This window comes from Leucopleurus acutus (genome assembly GCF_964270905.1).
Source record: "Leucopleurus acutus genome assembly, chromosome: 9".
Classification (NCBI taxonomy): Eukaryota; Metazoa; Chordata; class Mammalia; order Artiodactyla; family Delphinidae; genus Leucopleurus; species Leucopleurus acutus.
The window spans coordinates 29,900,907-29,928,387 of record NC_139144.1 but is presented as its reverse complement, the minus strand read 5'-3'; the positions used below and the strand labels follow the sequence as shown (position 1 = coordinate 29,928,387).

General features: G+C 34.1%; 1 protein-coding gene across 1 annotated transcript in view; it reads left to right on the top strand.

Annotated features, from left to right (window-relative positions):
- The window catches only part of SEMA3A (semaphorin 3A), a 231,221-nt gene extending 212,951 nt beyond the window's left edge, over positions 1-18,270 (top strand). The window contains exons 14-17 of the mRNA XM_082846433.1: positions 711-868; positions 3,453-3,520; positions 15,831-15,973; positions 17,350-18,270. Of these exons, the coding sequence (XP_082702559.1) occupies positions 711-868; positions 3,453-3,520; positions 15,831-15,973; positions 17,350-17,805 (825 nt within the window). The 3' untranslated portion in view covers positions 17,806-18,270. The remainder of the gene's footprint in view (positions 1-710; positions 869-3,452; positions 3,521-15,830; positions 15,974-17,349) is intronic.
- The last annotated feature ends 9,211 nt before the right edge of the window (positions 18,271-27,481 follow it).

The window sequence follows — 27,481 nt, the reverse complement described above, 5'->3', positions numbered from 1 at the left end:
CCACAACACCTGAGTTTTTTGTTCAAGTCCATGGCACCAGCCAGAGTGTACTTGATTCCCCTGAGATCTTCAAATGAGAAGTAATTGAGTACTTTTGTTTAAAGTAATCTTCCTGGAGGTAGTGCAAAGGCAAGACATTTAGCGTTGAGCAAAACTTCTTACCAATGCAAGTGCCAAAACTTCACCCTTTCCCTTCTTATAGGAGGGCAGACTGCATTACAGGCAATTCAGTAGGGCACCCAAGAGTCAAAAGCAAAAGATCCCTGCCTCAAAACCAATCAGAATACATGACAATGTAGATAATCTGATTAATCAAAATTATAAACAGTAGAAATTAAAAAAGCAACCTAAGAGCAAAAACTGAAGGTTTGAACTTTACATTGCTCAGTGTCTTACTGTCTAAAATTTTTTATTTTTATGAGATTTAATTGACATATAACTATTGCTGTCTTCCTTTATCTTCCCTTGGTTTTACACTTATAAAATATACCTGTTTCAGTCAACTATTTAGATTTTGGTCTTGCTCTATTTTAAATGGTCACATTTCCTGCCAGGCCTTTGAAGAAACTACCAATAATGGAATGTTTTTAAACCCACAAATATAAATGCATCTTTGCTAAGCTGGAACCTTTTTTTGTTGTTGTTTTTATGAAAAAAATAGATTTGAAAAACAAGGTAGATTTTGTCATAACAGTAAACTCTTTCCACAGCAACAACTATACATCGGCTCTACTGTGGGAGTCACACAGCTCCCTTTACACAGATGTGACATTTACGGGAAAGCCTGTGCAGAGTGCTGCCTTGCCCGAGACCCTTACTGTGCCTGGGATGGCTCTTCATGCTCTCGCTATTTTCCTACTGCAAAGAGGTAGGAGGAATATTAGAAATAAACACAGTGTTTCGTATTTATCTTATCTGATTCCATTTTTGGAACAACTTCTTCATATAAATACATCATCTTTTTTCTGATGAATAAAATGAGGTGTTATACTTCAGGGAACTCTTAGACACCTCCTAAACGTTATACACAAGCTTGGTTTACTTTTGTTTTAAAAAACAAAAACACTTTCTTAATTTGACAAAATAGTCATTTCAACGTATTCTCTACTACTCACTTAAGGCTAACTTTGCCCCTTGATATTCACCAGTATTTTAGAAACAAGCAATAGTAGATGAAGTAATATACAATACTTGCTAATATAAACCTAAAGATTAACAGTATGCACATGAACATATTGAAATCTTTAATAGAAATTAACATTATTAAGCCAATGCATCATAGGAGCAGTAAAATTTGTTTTTTTATCTTAGCTAATGTTTTACAAGAAGGTAAGAACGTGGCTTTTTTCATTGCTAATGAGATGTGTTCTACAACATTTGGATCATTTTAAAGGTTTTGGAAAAATATTAGGGAAAAGAAATAACCCTAGTATCTACTTAAATATTTTGATTACACACTAGATAATATTGACTGTAGTGTTAAATCATCTACAACTTAAATCTTTCATATAGTCAGTCCATATGGATTAAAACACAGTTACCTTGTTAATAATATTAAATAATAAATATTAAATATTAAATTATTATTCCACTTAATAAATATGCAATTTTCTTAAGCCTTCAATATTCAGAATTTAGACAACATGTTAGTATTACTTTCATATATGTATTGACTTTGTTGGAAGTTTAAATTTAAAACAAGAACTTAGTGTGGAGGTAATGTGTTATTGATCAAAGAAACCATGGATAATTTAATAAATAGGAATATGCTGTTTTCACAGCAATTAAATTAATTAAGAATAAGGTTTTATGCTTCTTAAAATCAGTTAGCTCTAAAGGGCTTTTAATGTTGCTTGAAAGTGTGAAATTCATGTTTGAACTACAAATGGGTATTACTTCCTTTCCATGTGAAAATGTATAACATTGCCTAATTAGTAATAATCCATTTGAATTTAAAGCTTTTATTAATGAGAAAGAAAATAAAAATAAGATCATAACTACATCTATAATAAGTTAAAAAGCTGGATGTTATTATACATTTGAAATGTGTTTATTGCATACCTAGAATCCAAGATTGAAGGAATTATCATTAACACATTTTTGTTGTGCCTTGCAGATTTTACTTAATCCAATTTCATGTGTCTTTGAAAAGGATGTTTAGAGGCCTCACAATTTATATATTCTTTGTGACGGCATTTTTCAAAAACTTCAATGGCAATAAAAAACGCCTTCCCAAATGCTTTGTGGTTCATGTTTCACAAGTTCCCTCGTTGGCTCAATTTTGAAATGTGCAACATCTGTTTGATAGTCTCACCAATTCTACAAATAGAAATCTATAAATACCTGGGACTTCTAAATTTATGAATACAGTAACAAATTCCATGTTTGCAATTCTCAGTGGCCTTTGTGAGAGCTCTTTTCAAGGATGGTAACTAACTTTGCAGCAAGACAATACCCATTAAAATAGATGCAGAAAACAGATGGGCAAGTGTCCCCAGTCTTTTCGAGTCAGTCACACAGAGCCAATCTCCAGTTTTAGCCTTCTACTCCAACTACACATCTAGTTGGCACCACAACGGCTGGAGCCAACCTCCTTCCTCCCAGTCAACAAGTAGCCAAGTGTAGAGAGAGGACTCCCAGAATGCACTGTAAGTAACATGATCTGAGCAGTAGAATGCAGGAGAAATTAATTTTGAGTTCTATAGCAAATTTAGCTTTTCTTTTAGAGGTAAGTTTGTCTTCTCTCTCACCTTCCTCTGATAAAAGGAGGAGCCTTGCTCCACGGTATTTGTTGTTGTTTTTGTCCTTTTTTTCACTTCGCAGGTAAATTGGTTTGCAATCAAAACCATGTAATCATAAAAGAAATGTTTTATAAAAAAAAGTTGGTATAGCAACCAAAAAGAAAAATTAAAGATGAACTTACAAGTAGAATTCATAGTCTTAATAATATAATTTAACAAAAGTCCATTTAAGGAATTATGTGTAAGTATTAAGAGAAAGAGAACATTCATGTGAGTTTTAATTTTCAGGCTTACTCCCTTACTAGAGATTAGGAAAAAAAGTTTAATTCTATTCATTGAATAAATGGGTTGCTCTTCTATATTTTGTGCTTTTTCCTCAGAATTTAAGATATTAAGTATTTTAGATTTTCTAGATGTTAGATACTTACTGACTGACATTCAGTAGCAAAAAGAAACCATGAATTTTCTGTTATCAATACTTTGAAAAACTTTTTGTTCATTGTTAGTACATTTATATACTATTTTCCATTTTGATCATCTTGCAGACTACTGTTATAGGTATAATGAGCTACTTTTAAAAAATCTTTTAGGCAGATGTAGATGCATCTCCTCTGATAAACTTCCAGGGTCTTTGACTCTTCTCAGTTCTTATGACAAATTCCGAAGAGGGAATAGAGATACAGTAATAATTTTTAAATATAATTGTTTTAGACGCACAAGACGACAAGATATAAGAAATGGAGATCCGCTGACTCACTGTTCAGACTTACAACACCATGGTAAGTTATAGCATTTTTAATCTTTCAACTTGCTAACACCAGGGTAAAACCATAAGCAATAATGCGTATACGCACACATGCATACAAGTTATACACCTCTGCCAGAATACTTAGAGAAGTGCAACTGAAGAGAAAGAAAATCTTGTAGAAAGAAAATTCCAATGAACACAAAGCACTGAATTATGTTTTATTATTGTAGGTATGATAAATTCAGGATGTTAGACCCTTACGAGACTTAATGCTCAATTTTCTCATGTTAACCAAAAGGAGTCAAGTTTAAGCACACGCTTTGTATGTGGTAGCAACCAGAGAGTAGTAGGCAGCAAATATATTCATTTAAATATATCAGAGAAGAAAGTGTAGTCTTAAAATAAGCCGTGCAAATTACTCATTAATATACTCGTAATATAGACCCAGTATATTATTACTGGGTATCCTACTCAAGTAGAAGATGGTTTGGATGTCTTCACTCTGATTTAGTAGAATAGTCCCTTGAACTGGGGATTTTGGACCAAGTTCATTTTATGTTTCCTAAATGATGTCAAGGCCTATTTAATGTCAAGTTGCTTATTTAATGATGAAATATCAACCAATCTTCATTTAAAACGCAGTAAAATGGTAGTATAGCTCATCCCCCCCACCCCCACTTCAACCCTTTACAGAAACAATAATTAGGCTATGCTTCCCCCTGCTGGGAAAACTCAGCAATGACATCACTGCTAACGAGCAGCTCAGTTAAAAATGGCTAAAATATCAAATGTAAACAATTTACATGTAATTGAACGTAATTATCCCTTAACTTTTTTGGTGCGTTTTACATTAATCTTAAAAGCAGGTATACTATTTTTTATCATTTACTTGGATTTGATTTACTAATTCTGTGTGTAGAACATTCATGGTTCATGAATGTTAAGAAAGAAAACACACTGTACGAATAGCACCCAGCAACATTCCAAAACCTAGTTGACTTTCTGAAAGTCCCTGTGTGTATCCTACATGTACTGGTATGTGATTCATGAATGTCCACACGGTTGTTTGGGGGATGCCAATACCAGGAGACAGGTAGCCACAAATTGGGCCTATATTTTGAATTCATTTTGCTTGCAAAATTTCCTTATCTGTTATTTGTTTTCCTGTCTGTTATCGCTCTCATTATGAAAAAAAATACCACTAGATTGGAGCATATAAGTTTTTGTCTTTATACGGATTTAGTGCATTGTTGACACATCCTCATTTAATTTTTCGGATGGCATATTTCAATTGGACAACAAAATATCCACTAGTTTTCCATTTATTTCATGTAGAAATATTGAATTATGATCAGCAGCTTTTCAACAATACAGCATTATGAAATATTCCTTTTATTAAAGAGTATATTTGCTTAGATATAGAGAGGCTAATGATAACTAACTAGAAGTAAAAGAAACAAGATGATGTAAGTAGAGCTCATTTCCAATCAGATTTAATCTCCATGTCAATATGGACCTTGCTATTTTGCTCACTTTTTTATCTCTTTTCTATCTCTGTAACAGATGCAATATTGTGAATATTGTAGATATTTAATAAATATTTGTTGAATGAATTATCTAAATATTTCAAGCTATAGCATAATACTTACATACTTTTGTTTCTCAATAGAGATTTGATCTCAATAGCATCCGTTATTTATTGTGAAAATGATTTGTCATACATTGTTATTAATACCATTGTATTCAGAAGTAGAATCTTTAAGAAATATCATAAACCAATTAACTAATAAATTATAGTTGCAAACCACTTTATGTAGGATACAGTGCTATGTTTTGAAGATCGCTAGAGAAATATATATATATATATATCTTATTAATACATCCATTTTTTTTAGCAATCAGTCCCTTCATAGACCCAGTTAGTGTTTTTTCAAAGTGATATATATGCTGGAATTATGAGTGTACATATATACAAGGAAAAGTTGACCGAAGTCATACTTTTTTTTAAAGTGAGGCTGTGGATAAATAAATATTATTAACAGTTGAATGAATGGGCTTTGGAGAGTGCTTCAGATTTTAAAGTTATGTTTTGATGAAATTAGAGTGGTGCAACCCTATAAACTTTGGGAATATAGAATTGCTTAGCTGTAGAAAGTAAAATGAATGTGAATAACTTTTTTCTCCTGATTCTTCAGTTGGAATGAATACTGTAGGGAGGAAAAATAATTTCTGTGTTTCAATGTTACTGAGTCTGTGTGTGTATATAAAAACAACCCCAAGTAGATGCTTGTGATATATGGGAGGAAATGGTAAAATAGTTCAAGAAGCTCTGCAGTAGTAAAAACATTCCTTTTTTGAAGGCCTCTTTATTCCTTGTCTGCTTGTCTTGCTAATTGACCAAACATAAAAAATATACACCATAGATTACAGTAAATTTCAAATGTTTGGAAACTAAGTCACACATTCCCATGTGGTCAGACTGAGTCTTACCATTAGGAATCAGTGAATTATCTTGGAATAGGTGATGTCAATCTTTGACAGTAAAATGGGCAGAAATCCAGAGCTCAGCCCTATTAAATCATGTATGTTACCTTGCTAATGTCCCATCTCACATTGAATAAAATATATGTGCTCATATGGAAACATATAAAGATATGAGCTGTTTTCACAGAAACTGCTAAGCAACCTGAAGCCAATTATACACTTCAGGACCATCAGTTCCAGCTGTAATGGTAAACATATTGGGTAAAACTCTATATTTTACATCTCCTGAGGTTTTAATAGAGGGACTGTATAAAATAACTCAGAATTAAGGTGGAAGACATTTCACTCTCGATGAAACCTTTAACACTTACTCAGTGCTCTGTTCGCTCTCTTGTAAAGGCGGCACTAATGGTGAGCTGGACCGGGTGAAACAAAAGAATCCAGCTCCACTTCCCCTTGGTCCAGCACACTCTCCCCCATCACTGGTAGCCTTTTGCCTTGGGAAATTTCAGTACAAAACCCTAAATATATCTGCTAGCAGATCTTCTTGTCTTCCCATTCACTCGTACACAATGCTAACGAGAAACCTCCAGTATGTTCCCTTTCCTAACATAACTGTTGTGCACAGAATTGGAGCTTGTCTGACTTTGCATTCAAGAGCATAAGTGGTTGAGTCAATGTACCTTTAAACTACCTCTCATTCTTCCTTCTTTACTAAACGAGCTGTATTATGATCTACATGTCCAGAAAGGAGAAAGCTATACCAGAAGTAACAATTTTTGAAAATTAACATCTTAGATTTTTGCATCTTTGAAATATTTTATGTCCTAACTTCTACATTAATGCCATCATTGAATTTCACTTTGTAATAGTTCTCTTGGCTGTTCTACATACATGCATTTCCTTTCCAACAACCCACAGTAAAATGTTGGCAGAATTCAACCTTCTTCATTATCTCCACAACTAGTTCATCTCAATTTATGTCTTGGTTGGCATAATTTAAATGAAATCATTCCAAAATTGTTCCAGAATTTCATAAAATATCTCTGGCAGTGTCATCTTTATGGTGTGCAGAGCTATAAATTTAGTATTTTGGAGCAATGCTAATCTGGTCTGTACTTTAGCTTCTTTTATACATGTAGAAAATCCAACTATGAATCTGAGCATTTGGCCCCAAGAGAAGCCTCAAGATTTGATAGATGAGCTGATGTCAGTCCTAAAAAAAATCCCTAACTTTAATAAATTACCAAATTGTATCAAGTCTAAGACGTCACTGAATGTAAGATGCACCATTATTTTATGTACTGCTTAGAGAGAAAAACTGCCCAAAATGGACAGTCTAATATATGGTCCCAGCATCAAGCCAGAACGCAATATGTTTCAGTATTGGCACAAAGGAGAAATAAATTCCCAACCGAAAGAAGATAGCAAAGAAATTTGCCTGTTTTACTCCTTGAACCACAAAGGTGGCCCTCATGAAGGTTTAATTTCTGAATTCACACCAACGGGGTGGACCAAAAGCTTCAGACAAAACTTTAATTTAAGGAGCTGTCAGCTTAGTAGGGTCTCATGTGTCTGGAAGAAGTAAGAACAAATTATTTCTGGAAGAAAGCAACTTCAACTCAGGTGGAGAACAACTGTAAGACATTCTGATATCAGAGATGTTAAAATATAAAGGAGCATGCATCCTAGAATGAAATTATTATAGTAGTGTCTTCCATAACTTTTGTAAACCTTTTTTGAAACTGTTTTCACTGGAGAAAATCAATCATCACCACAGTAGTCTTCTGACATTACGTTAGGCCAATAATCCATTTATTCATAGCACATGTATGCAAGACCTGCACACACAACCTGAATAAGAAGAATAAGAAGAGGTTTAAAATATTTTGTGCTATCATTGTTCCTTATTAAAGCTTTTAAATACGTCATCAGAGATCACCCAACTGTTTATACATCTATAATTTAACTGTTGTAAATGAAAAGTTCTTAAACATGGCTGTATTTTTTAATTCCAAAACTTATAAGGAAAACAAATAAAATACAAGATGGTATTTTTATTATTGTTTATGGAAGGTTTCTACTTCAGCAAATGGGTGTTTTCCATCATCTATCATATCTCTTCGGAAAATGTAAATTGAACATTAAAGTTCATGTTTCCTTATTTTTAAAGGTGTAAATTCACATGGTAATTTTACTCTGCCATGTAAATTATATGTGTTTTCTTGGTAAAGAATTTGCTATAAAGTCATGAAAATAAAACACATCAGACATTTAATATAGACTATATAGTACAGTAGATATCTTCATATTGGTGTTGCTTTTTAAAATAATTGAGTTTCAGCCCTCCCTATACTAAGAAGCATTGAGGCCTCTGATATCTCAAGATTATTAAGCACGTTATTAAAATGGCTTCATAGTTAACTTCAAAACATGTCAATTTAATTTGTGTATTTTAAATCAATATATACCTTAAAAATAAGATACTAGCGATTCTCTCTACAATAATTACCTATGAACAATAAAATTAAAATATCCTAGTCATATCTCTCTGTTTATCCATCTACCTATCTATACACTGACAAGAGCATTTAAACACAAATCCACAGGTATCTGTGAATTCAAGGAAAGCTGGAAACTCCTTGAATTGTAAAATTCGAAGTGTTGTATTCTGCTTGATAATTATTTCCCAACACCAGAGACAGATCTTAATTTAGGGCATAAAACAAAATAGTGTAAAATTTAAATTTATTTTAGCAATTTGATAAATTATAAGTTTAAATCTTCTCTAAGGTTTCATTAATTGAGTCTTTTTTTGCACTTGAGAAATAGATGTATTGAGCATATGGACTTTAATACATATGCACACATTTCTAGGCACATGTATGCATGCAAACTCACATGCAACAAACATTTACTGAGAAACTAGCTGGTATAAGCATCACACAAAACACTGGAGAAATATACTAAGCATTATTGTGATGAATAAACAACTAGTAGTACCCCTGTTATATAGCTGTAAATTTGTGTTAAGTGCACTACAGTATATAAGATTATTAAATCAGTTGTTAACCATCTTAATATTCAGTCAGGCCCAAAATATACATGAATGTCAAGGATGAGTGTTAAGGATGAGTGAAACTTTTGTCTTCTTTTTTTATTTTATTTTATTATTATTTTTTTTGCGGTACGCGGGCCTCTCACTGTTGTGGCCTCTCCCGTCGCGGAGCACAGTCTCCGGACGGGCAGGCTTAGCAGCCATGGCTCACGGGCCCAGCCGCTCTGCGGCATGTGGGATCTTCCCAGACTGGGGCACGAACCCGTGTCCCCTGCATCGGCAGGCAGACTCTCAACCACTGCGCCACCAGGGAAACCCTTCTTTTTTTATTTTTAAATATTTTATAGCTTCCCAAGAGTTATTGATTCATCCATGAAATGCCTTTTCAGCTACTGCTACTTTAGGAGATATTTATTATTCATCCACTTGAAATGAAATTAGAGTCTTTTCTATTGATAAAGTACCAGTTGTATTTCTGGAGAAAATAATCAGAATCCAGTAAGAAAAATCTAAGTAATGTTGTTTATAATAAGAAGTGCATATCTGAAGCTTTCTGTGTCACCATGAGTCGGTGGACAACATTTCCTTTCCTCCTTTGCTTGACCTTTTACATTGAATAATATTGGTAAAAAATTTAGTGTAAAATATTAAAATTACAATGTGATGAAAAAAGTGGAATTAGATTTCTCTTTATGTAGTTTGGCAACTAATTGAATTTGCTAAATATTTAAAATAATTTGCAATTATTTTCCCTCTCCCAAATTGTTTCATTATTTATGAAATTCAGCTTTTTAATAACCTAAAGCGTGAGAATATCAAAAATGACAGCAGAGATCAAATAGTTGAATACATATATGGTTCACTACCTCACCTATCTCTGTCTTTTCTACATGAAATCAAATTTCCTAAGATTCTTACATTATTAGCATTTCAATCTTGGGAGACATTTATGGGGTTAAAATGGAGAGTGAAATAAATGGAAAGCTGAAATGTGATGCCTTCTGTTTCTGCTATATTGGAAGAGAATCAAATACTAAATAAGGCCTTTAGCAACGTGATATTTCTGGCCAAATGATGGATATCTTGACTTTTTGTTGTTACAAAAGGAAGCAATTTATTTAACTTCTTTCTTTCCTCCCATTCTTTCTGGCTTATTAGCCTCATTTCATTTCCATAAATTATCCCACTGAAAGAGGAAATGGTTAATTGAAGATTGCTTCCTTACAAACATTATTTCTTGTCATTAACAGCTGCAATGTATTGTAATATGTGTTATTCAAACACACTGTGATGCTTTAAAAATAATTTTAATGTTCTCAATTATTTTGCTCTAACTATTCACTTCAACTCATAAGAATTCATTATGCCAATTTAACAACTCACCCTTTTTGTCTACTAGTAATATTCATGACAAAAGTTTGTATTCAAAATCATTGCTTTCTAAGTATGAAAAGTAGTTTTAAATTGATTACAATGAAATTGCTTTTTTTCTGGAAAAATTACTTATTGGCATGGACATCATTTAGAGATATAGGTGTCCCTGGAGATATGAGAATACATTCATATAATTTCTCAAATATCTTTCCCTTCTTATTATCCCATATTTGAAATTTTTGATTTTGGAGTACACTTGATTAGTCATCATCATCTTCTACCATATCTCAAGTCAACTCTTATAACATTATAAAGCTTAACAAATTTAGAAGACTTGAAATGTTTACAGTGCAATAATATATTCTGTCATAATGAGGGTTATAAACCCTATACCATTTTTAATTGATCAAACTCTTAATCATTTATGTAATTATGATAATTCTGTGCCTTGAAAATGTCAAAGTTACATGAGATTTCAGCTTTTAAATGCAGAGTAAACTGTTACCTGGATTTGCTATTCAGCAAACATCAGCTAAGGGTTTATGACTACCTTGTGCCCAAATTGTGGAATGCACAGTATGAGGGAGATAATCAGATTAATAAAAAGTTGTAACAAATAAGACTACATGTGCTCTAAAGATACATGTAAAAAGAGATTTTTTGAAAGCATAGAAGAAGCAATACTTTTTTTTGATACGGGTGAGAGAGCAGAATTGATGCTGGGAAGGAGTTCATAATTTGTCTCATTAGGGCTTCTCAATAAAGGATTTTAATTTTTGAATAAACAGTTGAAACTATCACAAGAACAGCAATAACAATAATATCACCTCACATATTTATGACTACCTCTGTATCCAGACAATGTACTATTATTTGTATGTAGATATATTTTAATAACAAAAAATATTTAAGGGGATTATAAAAAGTATATGCTGTCTGTAATTGATAAGTGACCTAATATATTTCAGACAATTTGCAATTGTTTGATTAAAAGCAAAGATAGGATAAAGGCAGCAATAATGTCACACAGGCAAAGCAGATGTACTGACAGAGAACAAAACCAGGCATGTGACAAGAACATATTTACTAAGAAGTTACAAGGGTAAGACATAAATTTGTTTAATGGTTTTTTTCAGCCAATGTGGGGGGAGAAATATGATCAAGTGGTGAGTCACAAAGTTCATTAAAAAATTCAGTTGTTCAAGCGAATCTAAATAATTCCTAAAAACTAACATTAGAAAAATTTCCCAAAGATGAACACCATAGTCAACAACATTGGGACATAAACACAGTGAGCGAATCCATAGAGTATTGCTTATGGGTTCCCTCAACATAGATCAGAGGGACCCCACTCAACAGGATTCAATAAAATCAATTATATCATGGGATTAACACAATGTGTTTCATGTAAACTGCTCTTGTTTCAACTATAATCCAGAGAGAGATTTTAGATTAGGTGCAAGATTTCATATCCTTCAGGAAATCTTGAATCAACAATGTTTTCTCAGGTGAGCTTTTGATTTATATTGTGTATTTATGAGTTCAACAGTATATGCTCTGAAAAATACTTACAGTGCAGCTATATTCTATGCCACCATTTCTGTGCAGAGCTGTTTGCTTTAATAACAGTCAAAATGATAGTATATTTGGCATCCAAAAAATTGAAAATCTAATAAGTTTAGAAGTCAAGAATCAAAATGTTGTTCCTGTTAAATTTTTTTTTTGAGAGAAAGGGAAAGAACGAGACAGAGATGGGGTAAAGGGGTTATGGGGGGGAAGAGAGGAGGGAGAAAAGAAGAGAGAGAAAAACATATTGTTAGTAGACCCCTAATGTTTCCTATGTTGTACAAAATTTACTCAAGTGGTTGGGATAGAAGGGTCAGAAAAGGGAATGAATATTTACTGAGTGCCTTCCAGTAGTCTATTGGGTGTAAGATTGGCTGCAAGGATATATTGTACAACATGGGGAATATAACCAATATTTGGTAATAACTGTAAATGGAGTGTAACTGGTAAGAATTGTATAAAAATAAATTTAAAATTAACTATTTATTGAGTATCTGTTCATAAGGTATCAGGTGTGGAGAAATTAACAGAAAAAATGTTTACAGGGTGTGATGTCAAAGCACCCAAATATATGAATGCTTGGCTGAGGCCACGTTGAATGAAAGTTCTGGTCCTAAATTAAAAGTTGCTGATGATAGAAACATTCTACTGCAGAGGAATTAAGAGAAACAAGTGTATTCAAAAGATATTTAGTTTCTTCCATTTTTTGGCAGTCGCAGAATCTAACAGAACATACAGTAGGAGACTCTCAAACCAAAGAAAGAGAGTAGTACCTCTGCATACTAAGACTGATAGTTAATATGACAGGACTTTTAGCTTCACTGCTTACTAACTAGAAGATTTTGTTTTGCTTTCAATTTCGACAAAGGAGAGAAAGAAAGGGCCAATTTAGAGGGGAATGAATCCTTAACGTATTGGCAAGAGTAGTTATTAAGACACCAAGACAGTGAACCAAATTCACCAGTTGTGCTTCTTATCTTATTCAGGTGGGAAAGTATCTGAACGTCATGATATTTCTTGAAGTCCATGGCCTATTGCTATATTAAACCAAAAACAACTTGGTATAAATTTATTAGATTCTACTATAGATAAGTAACAGATGAATATTTTTTAAATTCAGGAAACATTTACCACTAAGAGAATTCTTTTCTTTAATGGGCTTTGGGAAACATTTGCTGTCACCAGAGATCTTGGAGAGAAACTAAAAACTAAGTAGATTTCCCAAGACTCTAGAGGTGACAGAAAGCTCTCTATGGATCAGTTAGAATGATTAAATTAATTGAGAAGACAAACAGTGACTTTTTTGAAAATGTACCTAATAGATGTTTCATTTATATTAAGCTCTATTATTTCTTATTATACAAGTTACATTGCTTTTCTTATCTGAGTATCAACTAATGTACTGAAGGATTTATACAGATCTCTATGTTTGAGAGCAATAACTTATTTATACCTTAGATTTCTATAGATATCTATAGTAACTTGGACAAATTAGATGAGAGACAAGTATTATCATAAATTTCTACAAGAAAACTAGACCTGAGAGGCATGGCTGGCAAGACAGAAGATACTGCTGGATAACCATACTGTTTGTCTCTAAATCCAGCTGATTTTTTTCTGTGTTATCATGCTGTCATATATCTTATGATTCAGTAATATGTAGATATTGAATGAAAAGTTACTTCCTAAAAGTAATAGGATTTCTTTTTTTAATTAAATATTTTTTTATGTTTTTATTTTATTACAGTCAGAACACAACATGAAATCCACCCTCTTAACAAAATTTGAAGTATTGTTCACTTTAGGCATAATGTTGTGTAGCAGATCTCAAGATCTCATTTATCTTGCCTAACTAAAATGTTATACCCATTGACTAGCAACTCCCCATTTCCCTTTCCCCCCACCCCATAGCAACCACCATTCTGCTGTCTGCTTTTACGAGTATTTACTACTTTAAATACTTCATCTGAGTGGAATCATGCAGTATTTGGTTTTCTGTGACTGGCTTATTTCAGTTAGCATGTCTTCAAGTTTCATCCATGTTGTTGCATATTGCAGATTTCCACCTTTTTTCAGGTTGCATAATATTACAAGTAAAATAATTTCGAAATCAAATAAGTTTAAACTGCACAACCATTAGCAGAAAAAAAAATGCATTCTATGTAAACTCTAAAAACCTCTGTGACAAGGCATTCTAATTATTCATGGTAGCTCCTGAATCACAGATCTCCCAGCTCGTGTTGGACATAGACACTCAATTCATCTCTATCCAAGGAAGCAGATGTCTTGCAAACTAGCACAGCAACATGTGCCATATCTATTCAATCAAAGATATACTAATAATTTCAGAGGGAAAAGAAAAACACTACCATAGTGCATGTATATATTGACACACAGATATACATATCTCCAACATGAAATAAACTGTGACTTGGAATCAGTTAAATATTGTTTCTTTACATTTCAGTCATTTCCTGTTTTTTATTATTTCTAGAGTATTCATCTTTTAAATAAGAAGAGACAGATACTTCCCAATATTAGAAGAGTTTTGTTTCACACCTAGAACAATAAAGGAAAAAGCACTGGGACTGACATCCCTGGAGATAGCAAATGCAGGCAGAAGGTTGACTATAGGAAGGGTGAGAATAGGAGATGATGGCCATAGGCTGTGTATGGGAATTGGGTGGAAGCAGGATTTTGGAAAGTTTTAAACTTAGAGCAAATCATACTGTCTGTGACAGACAGAAGTACTCAGATAGTTATAACAAGAGTAAAACTGTCAAAGTGATGCAAAAAAAGGGGAAACATTTTTTTAATTAAAAATCTAGCAGAGTTTGAAGAAGAAAGCAAAAATTTTTCATCTGTCTACACTGTCAGCCCTCTGTGCATGTGAAAATATATTTATTATTTTCTAAATTAATTTAATGAGTTCCAGATTGTACAGGATGTCATAAAGGAAACAGGATTAAACAAGATAACAAGGAGTTTTTCTTCTCTAAATGAGTTTTACCTAGACACCCCGTGTCGTACTTTTGATCTTAACTGTGTTTCATTTACCACATTGAAGGAGGTTACATAAAGGGTAAAATAATAGAAACTTAATCAGGAAACAGAATTTCTTATTGCTGCATTTTATTACATACTCTTGCCATATTCTTTAGACTAATTCTTGAAAATAATAAAAGATGTGTCATTTTAAAATAAGGACAATTGAAACCACATTGCATTATAATTGTGCGTCTTTCTTCTGAACCATCCCAAACATTTCACACCAATTGATCTTCAGATCAAACTTGTGGATTATTTAAGGGTTGTTGGTGGGGAGTATAAACTTCCTGAACTCTACCTTCTGTAAAATACTAGATAAATATTACTGGCTGGTAAATTTAATTTTACAGATGAAAAACAAACACAAAAAGGCAAAATTAAGTTCTCAGAAATGGACTCTTATTTCCAAAAACCCAATCGAATAACTTTTCTGCTGGAGAATTGTGGCAGAAATTCACTGGCACCATTAGTCAGGGCATAGAGTTTTACAATGAAAATAATATCTTGGAGGGTATTATCATGGCATATAAATGTATAGTTATACTGCACACATGACTGATTTTGTTAATGTAATGCTATTTTCTGATAGACAAATCTCTGTATATGCTTTATATAACCCATACTGAAATAATTAGTCTATTTAGTAGACACTTGAATTCTGAAACCTTGTCATTTCTGCCATCTTCAATCAAATTGGAAAAGACTTCCAACTTGGCAACAAATTCATCTCCTGAATTTCTGAATAAATACTTTGGAAAGTTGAGTTTACTTCTCTAACATTTTCTCATTTCATTTCCTCATCACCGGCCAGATAATCACCATGGCCACAGCTTTGAAGAAAGAATCATCTATGGAGTAGAAAATAGTAGCACGTTCCTGGAATGCAGTCCAAAATCACAGCGAGCTCTGGTCTATTGGCAATTCCAGAGGCGAAATGAAGAGCGAAAAGAAGAGGTATAGGAAAGAAACTGACTGGATTAATTCTATATGACATATGCTGTTAAGTGACCCCAGCAAGGTTGACTTGAGAGGGAAAAAAAAGTAGTGAATATTTATTCTTTTCTTAACATACCAATACTCATTCATTAAACAAGTATTCATTGAAGGCTGATTTTCTGACAGACTTTGTGATAGGAGTTAGAGAAACAAAGGTGAACTGGTAAGAGTTTTGTCACAGAAGCTGTTTGGGGATATATTTTAGAGACTTCTTTTTTCTTCCTGGAGTTATCTACAAAACAATTATGTTATCTACATTGATATACAAGAAAAAAATCTAATCCTTCTACTAATTTTAACTTTTGTTCAATTAATTCTGCTCTCCAAACATGTTTTCCTTTCTCCATTAACTTCCTCCTTAAATGGGAAGGGGCAGTTAAGGGAAAGGAGTAGTAGATTTTGGATAAAGGATCTGAGGTACAGTTATGAACTCTGATGTGAACTGTGCATGTAGTTTCACACAAATCTTCCTCCTCTGTGGATCCATTTATTCCTCTGTAAAATTTTTAAAAATATATACATAGAAAATCTCAGTGAGTACTCTGAGCCTTTAAAACTTTTTAAAAAGTGTTAAATAGGGTAACCATAGTATGTAGGTGATTTGTGAATGTACAATGTGCAGACAATTTTACAAACATAATCTGAATGTAGAAGTAAAAGCCCTTCTGTTATCTCTTTTGACAGTTGAAGCAGTCTTCAAACATGTAATCACATCATATAAATGTTAAGGTTGATTTTATATATTACCAGCTGTGGCTTTCAGAGATCTCTTTTGTAAACTGTATGTAAAATAAAAGTGAGGTTAGACATATTAAATAGCCTATCTTCATGTCACATCTAAGACTTAGGAAATTGAATAAATAAGTAAGCATGCAATCCCATGTTTTTTCTGGTTGCTCAACTGCTGAACTTATTCTATTTTTCCATCCTTATTATAAATTTATTCTAATGCTGCATTGTTTTCTAGTATCATGTTTCTATATTTCCAATTCCAATATTCAATGTTAACTTTCACCTATATTTATATAGCTTATTTCAAATTTATAAAATATATCTTTGTCCTTTCATCCCATTATCTTGATTACTTTAAATTATTATGAGAAATTCTATTAAGACAAGAGACAGCAATATTTTGCAGTGCTTCTTAAAAACAATTGGAAGAAATGTATAACTCTTTTCCCTGATAGGAAAATGCAGTCATTTCTCTTAAACTAGAAATTTTATTAACTGAAAATGTGTCTCAGTACACAGTCTGAATTTTCGCTGAGACAGAGTTTTGGAGCCTATATTTCTTGTAAATATGTATGATTTTACTACATCTTGTCTTTTGCTAGATCAGAGTGGATGATCATATCATTAGGACCGAACAAGGCCTTCTATTGCGTAGTCTGCAGCGGAAGGATTCAGGCAATTACCTCTGTCATGCCGTGGAACACGGATTCATGCAAACCCTTCTTAAAGTGACCCTGGAAGTCATCGACACAGAGCATTTGGAAGAACTTCTTCATAAAGATGATGATGGAGATGGCTCTAAGACCAAAGAAATTTCCAACAGCATGACACCTAGCCAGAAGGTCTGGTACAGAGACTTCATGCAACTCATCAACCACCCCAACCTGAACACAATGGATGAGTTCTGCGAACAAGTTTGGAAAAGGGACCGAAAACAGCGTCGGCAAAGGCCAGGACATACCCAAGGGAACAGTAACAAATGGAAGCACTTACAGGAAAATAAGAAAGGTAGAAACAGGAGGACCCACGAATTTGAGAGGGCACCCAGGAGTGTCTGAGCTGCATTACCTCTAGAAACCACAAACAAGTAGAAACTTGCCTAGACAATAACTGGAAAAAATGCAATATACATGAACTTTTTTCATGGCATTATGTGGATGTTTACAATGGTGGGAAGTGCACCTGAGTTCCACCAATTATAAATTAAGTCCATGAGTAACTTTACTAACAGGCTTTCTTCCTAATACCGACACTTAATAGAGGTCAGGTGAATGCAGATGTTCACACTAGTGACTTAATGTTTCCTATGAGGTTTCACTATACAGGTTTTGCTTTCTTCTTTGCCTGAGAAATAAAAATGTCATTTGCCATGTTGCCATCTAAAGAAGAAAAACTGCATTAGCAAAGCCATTTTATTGAACTAGAAGTTTTAAACTGCATGGATTTACTAAGCTGATGAATATTCCAAAACACTGTTGGATTCAAGGATATTTGTTGTCTACCAGCACTCGTGTTTATATGTACCGGAGGAGTAAAATGATACTGAATTAAAACGGTCTGTGGAAATACGAAAAACATAAACCATCCATCATCCAGAGGAAAAATGGAATACACTGATCTACTACTGATGTCTTCTTCCAGCTTTGATCTAAAGATGTATTTTATTAAAACTATAATTTAAATGTACCATGACAAATATGCAGAAAAAAGTAGCTCTTTTCTAAGCTAGAGTAGGTTTTTGTCTTACAATTATTGTGCTATGTAGTTTTTGTTTTTAAAAACTCCAATTGTGTGCTGCTTTTTTTAAAACGTTGTTTTCAGTTTTGCAAGAGGAATAACCAATATTGTCCTAGAAACATAGATACATCATTAACAACCAATTCCTAAAATCTGGATATAAATTATGCTTTATTTCTCTGAGGAATTAAAAAAAAAAACTTCCCCTTCTTCAAATATTATCTAAATTAATTAGAACCTGCATAATGTTCTTAGAAAAACAGAGCATTTAACCCGAAAAAAAAAGAGAAGGAAGAAATAGATTTGTAAATGCATTTTCTTGTACCTAATGGATCAACAAAGAGAAAAGGAACTGCATGTTTCATGCAAATAGTAAGCATTGGTTTAATGTTAATAGAAAATGTCTTAATTCTGCGCTTGAATTCCTGCCTGATATTTGAGACATAAAAACTCTCTCTCATGACTCCATTTGGAATTTTATCTGTCACTTAATTTTTTTGAGAAGAGGGAGATCAGTAATATTCAGAACAACCTCCTAAAAGCAAATTTCCCAACTGTTTACATTTTTATCAGCTGCCTATTATCTCACCTTGTTTAAGACAATTATCTGTCTAAAGAACACATGACTCTTTTCAGGTCAATGGGAGTGACTTATACAAACTATTTTCCAGGACACGGCTCACACTTAAAACATGTAAAGCTCTTTGTCTCCTGCAACAACTTATAAAATAAGATAAAAGATTATTAATTAAGGGCTTGCCTGCTTCATTGTCCTAAGATGATTCTTTGAGAATCATTGACTTCAAGATGTATAAGACCTTCAGCATTGCAATGCAGTTTTGCACTGCACTCATCTTTACAAGAATCCCTCTCTGGGTCCTTCGTCACGCACAAAAATGCAAAGGAAACATCTTATTGCTAATTAATGAAAGCAGCATTGAAATTGTAACTCTAGCTGTCTTGGGATTCTAATTAACTCAGCATTAATTTCTCACCTCAGACTACAGTGAACTTTTTTTGAATTCTCTATCAGCTGAAATATTCACAGATGGAAGCTCATGTTTCAGTTTTAATGATTACTTTGAATAAATGATTTTTTGACGTTTGTTTCAAATGGGAGCCTAAAAATATTCTACATTCAATTTTAGGCTCCAATGATGAATACAATGTTACTTTTAGAAGTACATCCTCAAATGGTAGCTAAATTTTAAATTATTTGAAGGACAGACTCCTGTAGAAGAAAAAAAAAAAATGAGATATAAATCAAAAAACCAAGAGTGCTCCAAAAATAGGTCATTTAAAAATTTCTCATAGAGTATCTTTACTAAAATTCGGTGTTGCATTTTATTCTAAATTTGCAGCTGAAACAAATTTATTTGCAATAACAGAAGTATCTTATTATTAGTCCTCAAAAATAAAGGATTTGAAGGGGTAGAGATTGTATAACTTCAGGGATGCCTTCCAATATCTGAATGCATTTTGTTTAGCATTATGAAATACCCATAGAAAGAATGTGTAGATTTCAACTAACAGAAACAAAAACAAATCCACTGACATGTCTTCATAAATCGGGTCTAAGTTTTCGAAGAAAATTATAGATATAACATGCAGGTAAATAAGTCTTATTACAGTCATAATCTTCTGCCAATGGGTATTGAGGTGGGCAGTTTGCACAAAAAGTAATTAATGTCCCATTTAATTCAGTTTCAATAGACTTTGGCTTATGCGTGTATCATCAGAGTTGAAACTTTGTTAAGAGACTCATGTGACCTTGAACAGATTATTACAGCAATCTTAAAATAGGAAAAAGGTACAGCACAGCAGAGAAATTATGGCCCAGTTGAAATCAAATGCAAAATGTAAATGTACACTTACTGCTACATTTTATGTATTATTTAGTGATTTTCAGTGGTATGTGTTTAATATTTTTGCTACCTACACATTAGGCAACAGAGATGTACATAATTTTGAAAAGAAGAGGAAGGACAGTGTAAAATGCAACTTTTTGTAGGTACTCCATTTCAGTGTGTTCAACGTCATCCTAAAATGCAAGATTTTCCCACATAGGTAACAAGGTGGCTTATGTGCTATTTAAGGGCAGAAGCTGTGTGCCCATTCAATCAGCATGTTTTTTTGCCAGGTAGTAAATACGTTCCATATCTGTATTTATCATTGCATTTCAGATGGGAACTAGAAAACTGGAGAGAAAAATGTAATGAAACTGCTGCTGTAAATTATTCCTTTTAGCATGTATTCAGTTGCTAAATACACATTTCTTCAAAATATTTGAATTCAGATGTCTTTACTATTCCATGTAGCATATAGTGTCAAGGAACATAAGTTTAGAAAAGGTTGAGAACCAAAGTCAGGTTGCTAGCAGATTTCTTCATTGTAGTCATCTGTAAACTGGGTTCTATACTTATGGAGATGATGTGAATTTAATGCCCTTTAAATTAAATACTGTTATTTTATGCCATACTTAAAAAGCAAATATGGGGATGAAATTCTATAGTGTGTCATTATCATAATCAGTTTGGTTTCATTCTGGATCTACAAAGACGCCTGATAATTGTTATTGAAGTTGCCTATCCTGAAGGTCATAAGCAAGCATTTTATTAATATGGAGTGATTAGTATAACACTTTGAAATCTTTGTTTTATGAATTCATTTTTTAAACACAATCTGTGTTCACTTTAATGGTAATCTATCAGGTTTCATGGCTTCAAAGACACACTTAACAAATAGGATTCAACATCAATGTTATAATGTGTTAGAGATAAATTGGCCTAATGCCAAAGACATCCATGCTTTTTAATTTTGTTCGTAATAGTTAAAGTCAATGTTAATGTTTGCAAAATACATGTTTCCATAAAGAAGAAAACATTTTTCAAAAAGTCTGCAAAATCCTATTAGTTTGATTTGTAACAGTTTTTATAGTAATTAATTAAAGAAACATACTTTTTAAAGTTAATATACTAAGAGGACCTATACATGAAAGAGAGAAAGAAGCCACAGAAATGGTGCCTCATATAGTATGTCCATTTTCACAGTCAACCTGATCAAAGAAGACAGCTTGGTTTTCATTTCAAACATACAAGCACACACAGGCAGAGGCAGAGGTACCAAATCAAACTAAACTAAAAAAAAAGGATTTTGAATATAAAGGATTTGGGCTTTTATTTTATTTTATTTTTTAACATCTTTTTTGGAGTATAATTGCTTTACAGTGGTGTGTTACTTTCTGCTTTATAACAAAGTGAAGCAGTTATACGTATACATATATCGCCATATCTCCTCCCACTTGCATCTCCCTCCCACCCTCCCTATCCCACCCCTCTAGGTGGTCACAAAGCACTGAGCTGATCTCCCTGTGCTATGTGGCTGCTTTCCACTAGCTATCTATTTTACATTTGGTAGTGTATATATGTCCATGCCACTCTCTCACTTCGTCCCAGCTTACCCTGCCCCCTCCCTATGTCCTCAAGTCCATTTTCTATGGCTGTGTCTTTATTCCTGTCCTGCCCCTAGGTTCTTCAGAACCATTTTTTTTTTTTTTAGATTCCATATATATGTGTTAGCATACGTTATTTGTTTTTCTCTTTCTGACTTACTTCACTCTGTATGACAGACTCTACGTCCATCCACCTCACTACAAATAACTCAATTTCTTTTCTTTTTATGGCTGAGTAATATTCCATTGTATGTATGTGCCACATCTTCTTTATCCATTATCTGTTGATGGGCACTTAGGTTGCTTCCATGTCCTGGCTATTGTAAATAGAGCTGCAGTGAACATTGTGGTACATGCCTCTTTTTGAATTATGATTTTCTCAGGGTATATGCCCAGTAGTGGGATTGCTGGGTCACATGGTAGTTCTATTTTTAGTTTTTTAAGGAACCTCCATACTCTTCTCCATAGTGGCTGTATCAACTTACATTACCCCCAGTAGTGCAAGAGGGTTCCCTTTTCGCCACACCCTCTCCAGCATTTATTGTTTCTAGATTTTTTGATGATGGCCATTCTGACTGGTGTGAGGTGATACCTCATTGTAGTTTTGATTTGCATTTCTCTAATTATTAGTGATGTTGAGCATCCTTTCATGTGTTTGTTGTCAATCTGTATATCTTCTTTGGAGAAATGTCTATTTAGGTCTTCTGCCCATTTTTGGATTGGGTTGTTTGGTTTCCTGGTATGTATGAGCTACATGAGCTGTTTGGTTTCCTGATATGTATGAGCTAAATTTTGGAGATTAATCCTTTGTCAGTTGCTTCGTTTGCAAATATTTTCTTCCATTCTGAGGGTTGTCTTTTCGTCTTGTTTACCGTTTCCTTTGCTGTGCAAAAGCTTTGAAGTTTCATTAGGTCCCATTTGTTTATTTTTATTTCCATTTCTCTAAGAGGTGGGTCAAAAAGGATCTTTCTGTGGTTTATGTCATACAGTGTTCTGCCTATGTTTTCATCTAAGAGTTTGATAGTTTCTTGCCTTACATTTAGGTCTTTAATCCATTTTGAGCTTATTTTTGTGTATGGTGTTAGGGAGTGATCTAATCTCATACTTGTACATGTACCTGTCCAGTTTTCCCAGCACCACTTATTGAAGAGGCTGTCCTTCCTCCAGTGTACACTCCTGCCTCCTTTATCAAAGATAAGGTGACCATATGTGCATGTCTTTATCTCTGGGCTTTCTATCCTGTTCCATTGATCTATATTTCTGTTTTTGTGCCAGTACCATACTGTCTTGATTACTGTAGCTTTGTAGTATAGTCTGAAGTCAGGGAGCCTGATTCCTCCAGCTCCATTTTTCTTTCTCCAGATTGCCTTGGCTATTTGGGGTCTTCTGTGTCTCCATACAAATTTTAAGATTTTTTGTTCTACTTCTTTGAAAAATGCCATTGGTAGTTTGATAGGGATTGGATTGAATCAGTAGATTGCTTTGGGTAGAATAGTCATTTTCACAGTGTTCATTCTTCCAATACAAGAACATGGTATATCTCTCCATCTATTTGTATCATCTTTAATTTCTAAAGAAATTAATCAGTGTCTTTTCGTTTTCTGCATACAGGTCTTTTGTGTCCTTAGGTAAGTTTATTCCTAGGTATTTTATTCTTTTTGTTGCAGTGGTAAATGGGAGTGTTTCCTTAATTTCTCTTTCAGATTTTTCAATATTAGTGTATAGGAATGCAAGAGATCTGTGCATTAATTTTGTATCCTGCTACCAGGTTCATTGATTAGCTCTAGTAGTTGTCTTTTAACATCTTTAGGATTCTCTATGTAGAGGATCATGTCTTCTGCAAACAGTGACAGCTTTACTTCTTCTTTTCCAGTTTTTATTTCTTTATCTTCTCTGATCACTCTGGCTAGGACCTCCAAAACTATGTTGAATAATAGTGGTGCGAGTGGACATCCTTGTCTTTTTCGTGATCTTAGAGGTCATGATTTCATTTTTCACCATTGAGAATGATGTTTGCTTTGGGTTTGTTGTATATGGCCTTTATTATGTTGAGGTAAGTTCTCTCTTTGCTCACTTTCTGGAGAGTTTTTATCATAAATGGGTGTTGAATTTTGTCAAAAGCTTTTTCTGCATCTATTGAGATGATCATATGGTTTTTGTCCTTCAATTTGTTAATATGGGGTATCACATTGATTGATTTGCATATATTGAAGAATTCTTGCATTCCTAGGATAACCCCCACTTGATTATGGTGTATGATCCTTTTAATGTGCTGTTGGATTCTGTTTGCTAGTATTTTGTTGAATATTTTCGCGTCTGTTCATCTGTGATATTGGTCTGTAGTTTTCCTTTTCTGTGAAATCTTTGTCTGGTTTTGGTATCAGGGTGATTGTGGTCTCGTAGAATACGTTTGGGAGTGTTCCTCCCTTTGCTGTATTTTGGAAGAGTTTGAGAATATAGGTGTTAGCTCTTCTCTAAATGTTTGATAGAATTCATCTGTGAAGCCATCTGGTCCTGGACTTCTGTTTGTTGGAAGATTTTTAATCACAGTCTCAACTTCAGTGCTTGTGATTGGTCTGTTTATACTTTCTGTTTCTTCCCGGTTCAGTCTCGGAGGGTTGTGCTTTTCTTAGAATTTGTCGATTTCTTCCAGGTTGTCCATTTTATTGGCATAGAGTTGCTTGTAGTAATCTCTCATGATCCTCTGTATTTCTGCAGTGTCAGTTGTTACTTCTCCTTTTCATTTCTAATTCTATTGATTTGAGTCTTCTCCCTTTTTTTCTTGATGAATCTGGCTATTGGTTTATCAATTTTGTTTATCTTCTCTAAGAACCAGCTTTTAGTTTTATTGATCTTTGCTATTGTTTCCTTCATTTCCATTTATTTCTGATCTGATCTTTATGATTTCTTTCCTTCTGCTAGCTTTGGGGTTTTTTTGTTCTTCTTTCTCTAAGTGCTTCAGGTGTAAGTTTAGGTTGTTCATTTGAGATGATTCTTGAGGTAGGATTGTATTGCTAAAACCTTCTCTCTTAGAACTGCTTTTGCTGCATCCCATAGGTTTTGGGTAGTCATGTTTTCATTGTCATTTGTTTCTAGGTATTTTTTTGATTTCCTCTTTGATTTCTTCAGTGAACTCTTGGTTATTTAGTAGTGTATTGTTTAGCCTCCATGTGTTTTTATTTTTTACAGATTTTTTCCTGTAATTGATATCTAGTCTCATAGCATTGTGGTTGGAAAAGATACTTGATACGATTTCAGTTTTCTTAAATTTACCAAGGCTTGATTTGTGACCCAAGATACGATCTATCCTGGAGAATGTTCCATGAGCATTTGAGAAGAATGTGTATTCTGTTGTTTTTGGATGGAATGTCCAATAAATATCAATTAAGTCCATCTTGTTTAATGTATCATTTAAAGCTTGTGTTTCCTTATTTATTTTCATTTTGGATGATCTGTCCATTGGTGAAAGTGTCGTGTTAAAGTCCCCTACTATGATTGTCTTTCTGTCAGTTTCCCCTTTTATGGCTGTTCACATTTGCCTGATGTATTGAAGTGCTCCTGTGTTGGGTGCATAAATATTTACAATGGTTATATCTTCTTCTTGGATTGATCCTTTGATCATTATATAGTGTCCTTCTTTGTCTCTTGTAATAGTCTTTATTTTAAAGTCTATTTTGTCTGGTATGAGAATTGCTACTCCAGCTTTCTTTTGATTTCCATTTGCATGGAATATCTTTTTCCATCCCCTCACTTTCAGTCTGTATGTGTCCCTAGGTCTGAAGTGGGTCTCTTGTAGACAGCATATGTACGGGTCTTGTTTTTGTATCCATTCAACCAGTCTGTGTCTTTTGATTGGAGCATTTAATCCATTTACACTTAAGGTAGTTATCAATATGCATGTTCCTATTACCATTTTCTTAATTGTTTTTAGTTTGTTATTGTAGGTCTTTTCCTTCTCTTGTGTTTCCTGCCTAGAGAAGTTCCTTTAGCATTTGTTGTAGAGCTGGTTTGGTGGTGCTGAATTCTCTTAGGTTTTGCTTGTCTGTAAAGATTTTAATTTCTCCGTGGAATCTGAAAGAGATCCTTGCTGGGTAGAGTTATCTTGTTATGTAGGTTTTTCACTTTCGTCACTTTAAATATGTCCTGCCACTCCCTTCTGGCTTGCAGAGTTTCTGCTGACAGATCAGCTGTTAATCTCATGGGGATTCCCTTGTATGTTATTTGTTGCTTTTCCCTTGCTGCTTTTAATACTTTGTATTTAATTTTTCATAGTTTGATTAATATGTCTTGGCGTGTTTCTCCTTGGATTTATTCTGCATGGGACTTCTTGCGCTTCCTGGACTTGATTGACTATTTCCTTTCCCATACTGGGAAGTTTTCAACTATAATCTCTTCAGATATTTTCTCAGTCCCTTTCTTTTAGTCTTCTTCTGCGACTGCTATAATTCGAATGTTGGTCCATTTAATGTTGTCCCAGAGGTCTCTGAGATTGTCCTCAATTCTTTTTTCTTTATTCTGCTGTGCGGTAGTTTTTTACACTATTTTACCTTCCACGTCACGTATCCATTCTTCTGCCTCAGTTATTCTGCTATTGTTTCCTTCTAGAGAATTTTTAATTTCATTTATTGTGGTGTTCATCGTTTTTTTTTTTTTTTGCTCTTTAGTTCTTCTAGGTCCTTGCTAAACATTTTCTGTATTTTCTCCATTCTATTTCCAAGGTTTTGGATCATCTTTACTGTCATTACTCTGAATTCCTTTTCAGGTAGACTGCCTATTTCCTCTTCGTTTGTTTGGTCTGCTGAATTTTTACCTTGCTCCTTCATCTGCTGTGTGTTTCTCTGTCTTCTCATTTTGCTTCACTTACTGTGTTTGGGGTCTCCTTTTCGCAGGTTGCAGGTTCATAGTTTCTCTTGTTTTTGGTGTCTGCCCCCAGAGGGTAAGGTTGGTTCAGTGGGTTGTGTAGGGTTCCTGGTGGAGGGGACTGGTGCCTGTTTTCTCGTGGATGAGGCTGTATCTTGTCTTTCTAATGGGCAGGACCACATCTGGTTGTGTGTTTTGGAGTGTCTGTGAACTTATTATGATTTTAGGCAGCCTCTCTGCCAATGGGTGGGGTTGTGTTCCTGTCTTGCTAGTTGTTTGGCATAGGGCGTCCAGCACTGTAACTTTCTGGTCGTTGAGTGGAGCTAGGTCTTAGCATTGAGATGGACATCTCTTTGAGAGCTTTCGCCATTTGCTGTTACCTGGAGCCGGGAAGTCTCTGGTGGGCCAATGTCTCCCACCTCAGAAGCACAGACCTGACACCCAGCTGGAGCACCAAGACCCAGCTGATAATAAAGAAGTACACAGGGAGAGATCAGGAAGGGTCCCGAGCAGAGGAACTTCTGACTCTGTGAAATTGGGATGCACCATGCTCCCAGCATGTGGACATGCTCACCAACTCCAAAGCTCTCCTACTTGGGCTTTTAGACGTTTTGTTCTTGAGAACCAGATTCCTACCCTTTCTATTAAATTCTACTGATAGGTCTTGTCTACCTGCTATGTGCTAG